Source organism: Arachis hypogaea, chromosome 13 (assembly GCF_003086295.3).
Source record: "Arachis hypogaea cultivar Tifrunner chromosome 13, arahy.Tifrunner.gnm2.J5K5, whole genome shotgun sequence".
NCBI classification, from domain to species: Eukaryota; Viridiplantae; Streptophyta; class Magnoliopsida; order Fabales; family Fabaceae; genus Arachis; species Arachis hypogaea.
Genome location: NC_092048.1, coordinates 142,118,618 through 142,125,579, shown reverse-complemented (window position 1 = coordinate 142,125,579; position 6,962 = coordinate 142,118,618). Strand labels below are relative to the sequence as shown.

The following is a 6,962-nucleotide window of genomic DNA, read 5'->3' as shown; positions in this document are numbered from 1 at the left end:
GGAATTCACAATGATAAAAAATCATATACAATTGTTTTTAAATAAAATTAATATTAAAAAATTATTAAATAATTTAATAAATTTAACTAAATTAATATCTAATAATTCTTAAACATTGATTGGAAAACAAACATCTGTATAAAAATATTCGGCTAGAATAATAGTATTTGTTGGGAGTAGAAAAGATTGCAACATAAGAAGGAGGTGTGCGCGGATGATATATTGATTGATATGGTAGTAGTGGTGGTGCGGAGTGGAGTGGAGGTGATGAGCGTAGAAAAAGAATTGTTAGTACGCACTGCTGTGCTGTCCTTCAATTCCCGCTCTTTTCAAGAAACGACAACACACATTCTGGAACCTCATCGACACTCTGCTTCTCTATAAATAAAAACACACCCACACTCACACTCCCTTCTTTAATTATAATATTATTATTAATTATGGTGAGGGATGATGAGAAGAGAATGATGATGATGATGGAGCAAGAGCAAGAAGAGGAAGCTGTGCCTGCATGGCTATCGAAGCTTATGGGAGAGAGATTCTTCGGTGAGTGTGGGGCCCACCAGAACCTCCGAAAGAACGACAAGAACGTCCTTTGCCTCCGCTGCTGCCTCTCCCTCTGCCCTCACTGCCTCCCTCTCCACCCACACCACCACCCTCTCCTCCAGGTTTTCTCAATTTAGGGTTTTCTCTTTCAATTGCCCTAACTTCCCCCCCTTTTTATAGATTTTGGTTTCTTTCCCGTTAATGGAACAAGAAAATCTCTTTTTTTATCCATTTCCCCCCTGCGATGCTTCCTCACCTGTTACTTTCATTTGAAAGCGAAACTTTGACTCAATTCTTACTCCTCTTATTTAATTATTATTATTATTATTATTCCTCAATTGAATTCTCTTTCTTGTGATCTCGTAAATTTCCATTACTAATTAAAGTAAGTTGGAATATATATTACTCTACTAGATGACCAATTCTCTTCCCAGAAGTTCTGTAATAATAATCATAATAAAAAGAAAAAACATTTGAGGTATTCCCTTTGCTCTATAAGCTGCATGAATGAGTAGAATGAGCATTGACCAATTAATTAATAATGTGTTTCACAATAATTGAAGTGCATGTATGTTCCTCAGGTGAGAAGGTATGTCTACCATGACGTGGTTCGATTGGGTGATCTTGAAAAGCTCATTGATTGCTCCAATATTCAGGTAGTTCTAATAAGGGATATTTCATATTTGTTAAGTTATTAATAAAAATTATAAGAATATATGTTTTTTTTTCAAGAGTAGTTTAAGTTAGTAAAGATTTAATTTACTTCTTTAACTTTTAAAATATTTAATTTGGGTTTGAGATTATCATTGTATATTAGTTAGATTCAATTACAAAAATATAATATCCAATACTATATTAAAATATTTTAGAAATAATAACTAAGTTTTGCCTATTTTTTATGAGAAAAATTGGATGACTCGTAATCTTTTGGTTAATATGTAACATATTTGATTTGTTGATATACTCTCTTATAGTTAAGAGCACTAGATAGTACTCTCTTCATCTTATAGTAATTGTCTCTTTATTATTATTTTTATTATAAATTAAGTGCTGTTTATGTCATTTATTATTAAATAGAAAGCAAACATAGGCTAAATAAATAATTAATGGAAAGAGAAAATAGTATTCTGAATAATTTTATATTTTTAATAAAATTGAATGATTGTTTTAATATTTCTATTAAGTATTTAAGTTAAAAAGAGATACCTCATATGAAAAAGAGTGAATATTAAATTTGTATGCTTTTAATGTATTAAATATAGTGAAGTGTATTAAAAATATAAAAAATTAAAATTTCAATAATTCTTCTTTAACATTGTTAAATTAACTAAACTCATTTACTAGCTAACATGAGTTATTGTTGAATACATTTAATATGAATTATAGAAGAAATGAAAAGAAGAAATTTGATTTATGAAGAGGGTGAGATTAACATAAAAGAAAAACTACTAATGAAATGCAGCCATACACGATTAATGGGGCGAAAGTGATATTCTTGAATGAGAGGGCACAGTCAAGGTCATCATGCAGAGGTGGCACTGGCAACTCTTGCTGCTCTTGTGACAGGATTCTTCAGGACCCCTTCCACTTCTGTTCTCTCTCATGCAAGGTCCGAACCTTTCTTTTGTCTCATTTCCATGTCTCTCTCTCTCTCTCTTTCTTTCTTTCTTTTTCTCCTTTGGCCTCTTCTCTCTCCCTCAAAACAAATTACTGGTCAATTCAACATCTATCCTGTTTCGTTTTTAATGCTTCTATATCATTGCCACTATTAGTAATACTATTTAGTCAAAATCATTTCTAAAATTAATTTTCTTTTTCAATTAAACATTTTATCACATATATCATCTTTTAATCAATACAACAATCACTCTTTTAAAATTAATTTGGGATGTTTATTTTTTTAAAAGATCAAATTATTTATTAATTAAACATTTGAATATTAACCTAGCAAAATTATTTATTTATTTTTAATTAAATAGTTATTCTTTAGCAAAGGAAAAAAAAACCCTTATAATGCTAACAAGTACCAACGGAATTTTATTATATTTTTCTACATTGAAAAGTACCATGTGTTGTGTGCTGTTGCATACATCGATTAACGTTATGCTACCCTATGATAGCTAGGTTTCTTAATTAAGACCACCTGTCTCACTTTGAATGGTTGTTTATGTGGTTATGACTTGTGAGAAGAAAAAAACAAGAAAAATACTGCTACAATTTTTAATATCATTATAAATTTCTCAAGTCTCTCAACCATAAAGTGCTTGGGAAAACGATGATCAATTAAAAAAGCACCTTTCTCACGGCATGAGAAAATTAATGATGGAAAAGGAAATTTCTTCTTCTGGTAAATAGACACATAAAGCAATTCTTTTTACCCCTATTTCAAGTTTCAAGTCATTTTCAACACCTATTTTTTTTTCTCATGATCTTTGCATAAAAAAATTGATATATAGCAACATGAGATATAGTATTATCTATATTAACTGAAATTCATGTGTATAATCAATCAATCAATCAACATTTAAATAAATTCATAGAAAATTTTTGGAAAAATTTTAAATATAACTGGAATATTAGTGTTTCAGTAAGTTTAATGGTTGATTTTAATAAATATATTATATATTTTTTTTATACTTAATAATTATAATTCTTTCCATAATTTTTACAATTTATAATAGTTTGTTTTCATAGTTCTAATTTTTTACAATCTATGTTGAGAAATTTTTTTCTCAAAGTCCAAATGTGACAGCAACTTAAAATAATAAGAAAGAAGAAAATTTAGAGAGTGATGAATGTATTTAAAAAATATAAAATAAAAAATATGCAGGTTGATCACATGGTGTATGAGGGTGAAAGGTTGTCGAGCATTTTGCATCGATTCGATGAATCAGATTTCTCGTTTTCGCAGTTCGAGGGTCTGAGAGTGGATAGTAGTTCGGAGCTAGTTGATGAAGATAATACCCAATTTGCCCCCAATGGCTCTTGCTCCAACACAGATGCCACAGCCAGTAATTCCGTAATTTCAAGTGAAGCCAATAGGAACAAGAACAAGACCAAGACCAAGTCCAAGTCCAATGGCTTCTTCCATTCTCTCGGTAGCAGGCGAAAAGGTGCTCCTCATAGGGCTCCTTTCTGCTAGCTACTACTTCTTCATGTCTTTAATTTAATTTCTTATTCAAACTAATTAAACTTAATTAATTGCTACTGCCTTTTAATTATTAATTATATTATATATATTATATTTAGCTAGCTAGCACCACTTATGAAAAATAAATGTTTACTAGCTATTAGGTTTTTGTTTAAATTGTGAGTATGAAAAACCATATAGTATTATATATATGCATGCTTATCTAGTAGTCTTAGCAAAATAAAGTGTCTAGGGCTATGTTTACGGTTTACTTATATTTAAATTGTTGCCAAATTACTTGTATTGGGGTGAAGTGAGAAATTTCATCTTTTTTTTTTTTAATTGGGTAGTTCAATAATCTAATAACAAATTTTAATTAGTAAATCAATCTTTAACTTTTTATATTGTTAGACATTGGTCTTGCATCAAATTTTAATAAAAATTTAGACGAATCAATCTCTATCATTTATTTAATAAATATATATAAATTCTTAAAAGTTTTTAAAATTATATTATCAGTTCTTTTATATAAACGAATGATTTAGTATAAAGATTAATTTGTCTAACAAAATAAAAATTTAAGGACTTGATTGGTAATAATTAAAATTTATTAAAAATTAAAATATTTAACTAAAAATTACATTTGGGGTATTTTTTTTTTCTTAAAACAAAAAGCCAAAACAGTCAAAATTTAATAGTTTTAGTTTTTTTTTGTCTGTCTTTCTAATATTATCGCAGTCTTTATGATTGAATTTGGAACCTTTTCAAAGTTCGTGACTAATATCTATCCTCTTAAATGTGCCTACTATATTCAAAGGCAATAACATCTTACAATATAAGATGAATACTCTAAAATAAATAAATAAACTGCCTATATTGCATTGGTTTGAAGGTGTTTCAAAGTTAGTTTCAATTCTGCAATATATATATATAGAGAGAGAGATGATATGATTATTTGGCAGCTAATCGGTTTCCAATTATCATTGAAATTTGAATCTTAGCAATTAGCATGGAGAGGTAATGGCAAGACAAAAGTGAAGGATGAAGTTGTTACATGATGATGCGTCGTAGAAGCTCTTAAAATGAAGAGGGATAGGGTTAAACGGAAACGGTAGCTAGTGATGATGTTACTACTGACATGGTTTATTCATCATGTGCATCCTCATTATTAGTTAGACCAGGGCAGTGACACCTGGATTTATAAAAAAAAAAAAAGAGAATTTACATAATAAAGTTTTTAAATGTATTTCATAACAAGATAGATTATTTTAAAAACGTTGTAATTGAAAGTTCTTTTGATAAACTATTTAGAATGTGTTTGATAAATGTGTTGGAAGAAAAAAAATACGTTTCAATTTTTTAAAAGTTTTAATTTTTTATTTGACTAATTTTTTTCTTTCAAAATCATGTTTATAAGAATCAACAACTCTTAAATTTTGCATTTCACTAACAGATTTTTAGTCATTTATGTTTATTATTTATACATATTATTGTAAGATTTATAGAATTTTTGTTATTTTTTTATATGAGTTCTTTTTTTATTATTTATTATTTTTATTTTTATTAACTTTTTATATGATATATTTTTATAATTGTGATTTTTGTGTATTATATTTATTATTATTTTTTTATAATATAATTTATTAACCTATTAAATAAAAAAATTAAACAAAAAATTAACCATAAATAATAATAACAGTGAAAAATTATAACATACTAAAAAAGAGTACTAAAAATATATTATATGAAAAATATATTAGAAAATATCAAAAAAATTAAACATACATAAAAAATATGATAATTTAATATCATATTCTTTTTAGTAATTATCTATCTAAACAGTTATTTTAACTAATATTATTCAAATAATATTTATTTTATCAAAATTAATTTTAAAATAAAATTGTCAAACATAAATCATGACACAAACTTATTTTTATTCAAAATCAATTCTATAAAATTACTTTCAATCAAATTTCAATTGACAAACAACAATTCAAATACACACTTTTAAATGGAGAATATTTTTTTTGTCGATTAAGAATATAAAATATAATTTTTTATCTTTTATTTTTTAATTTTATTTATAAAATATATAATAAGAAATTATACTCTAATCTATCAATAATCACCAAAAAATAATCTAATCTATCAAATAAGATAAATAATCGAGAGAATCCAATTTTTTTATAAGTGCTATTGTAAATAATGTTTATTGAGAATGAAGCAAAACTTTCTCACACCCAAAATATAAATAAAAAAAATTTAAGTATTTGTTTGGACGTTATTATTTTAATAGAAAAAGATTTTTTTTTTATTTTTTAACGTGTTTAGCAAATTTCTAATAGTAAAAATAAAAGTATTAGAAAAATAAAAAAAAAAACATCTTTTTTTGAAATTTTTTTAAAAAATCTTTTTTTTGAAAAGATATTTTTTATGTAATAAACAAATAAAAAAATACTTTTATATTGTTATACCCAAACATAATTGATAGATAAAAAGATCTTTTTGCATGAGATATCTAAATATAAAATTACTTTTACTTTTTCACACGATTTTTTAAAAGGAGATAACTCGAAAAAGATCTTTTCTTATAAGCTCACCCAAACAAGCTCTAAACTATCAATAGGATATTTGAAAAATTCAATCGCTCACAAAATAGTCTGAAGAGTATTATCAACAAAATAATCGCTAAATGATAAATAATAAATATTATATTTTTTTATAAGTAACAAAAAAATTTTATATTTATCAAACAGTTTATCTATTAGATCTAAAATTTTGTAGCAACATTTGAATAAATATTTAGAACGTACACAAAAAAAATTTAGAGTAAAATTTAATCTTTATATTTTTATTTTTTAAAAAAATGTAGTCATTCACAATAATTTTTTTAAATTTTGTTTTTTTAATTATGATTGCAAAAATTTACATTAAATTTTGATTTTCAAATTTTTTTTCAAAATATATTTAATATATAGTTCTTTTGATCATTTATTAAAATCTTCATGTGTTTATTTATTTTTATTATCTTTTAAAATTTATTTTATCAACAACACAAACTTTCTAACATTATTTTGATAGTTTACTTAAAAAAAAAGTTACGTTTGTTTCTGAGAATAGAATAAAACAAAACATATTGAATAAGACATAAAATATAAATACATAAAATTTTGTATTTTTGTATTTTATTTGGTGATAAACTAAAATAAATTATGAAAATTTAAATTTTTTTAATTAAAAATTTTGAGATTAAAAATATAATAATAAAAAATATAATTATAAA

At 25.1% G+C, this 6,962-nt stretch overlaps 1 protein-coding gene across 2 annotated transcripts; it reads left to right on the top strand.

Moving 5' to 3' along the window:
- Positions 1–230: 230 nt before the first annotated feature.
- LOC112792410 (protein RGF1 INDUCIBLE TRANSCRIPTION FACTOR 1) lies at positions 231–4,084 on the top strand. 2 transcript variants are annotated; one of them, XM_029297537.2, is made up of 4 exons: positions 231–668; positions 1,128–1,202; positions 2,009–2,155; positions 3,458–4,084. In XM_029297537.2, the coding sequence occupies exons 1-4, from the start codon at positions 441–443 to the stop codon at positions 3,686–3,688; spliced, it is 681 nt and encodes a 226-aa protein (XP_029153370.1). In that variant the 5' UTR covers positions 231–440; the 3' UTR covers positions 3,689–4,084. The 2 variants fall into 2 exon arrangements, with proteins under 2 accessions (XP_029153370.1, XP_025691430.1); XM_025835645.3 differs by having other exon boundaries at positions 3,377–4,084.
- The last annotated feature ends 2,878 nt before the right edge of the window (positions 4,085–6,962 follow it).

What these genes read in the sequence shown, in the direction of transcription:
- LOC112792410 (XM_025835645.3), top strand. Translation starts at nt 441, where the DNA reads ATGGTGAGGGATGATGAGAAGAGAATGATGATGATGATGGAGCAAGAG. An exon ending in ACCACCACCCTCTCCTCCAG is followed by an intron (nt 669 to 1,127) that starts GTTTTCTCAATT and finishes TATGTTCCTCAG; the next exon opens with GTGAGAAGGTATGTCTACCA. An exon ending in TCTGTTCTCTCTCATGCAAG is followed by an intron (nt 2,156 to 3,376) that starts GTCCGAACCTTT and finishes AAAAATATGCAG; the next exon opens with GTTGATCACATGGTGTATGA.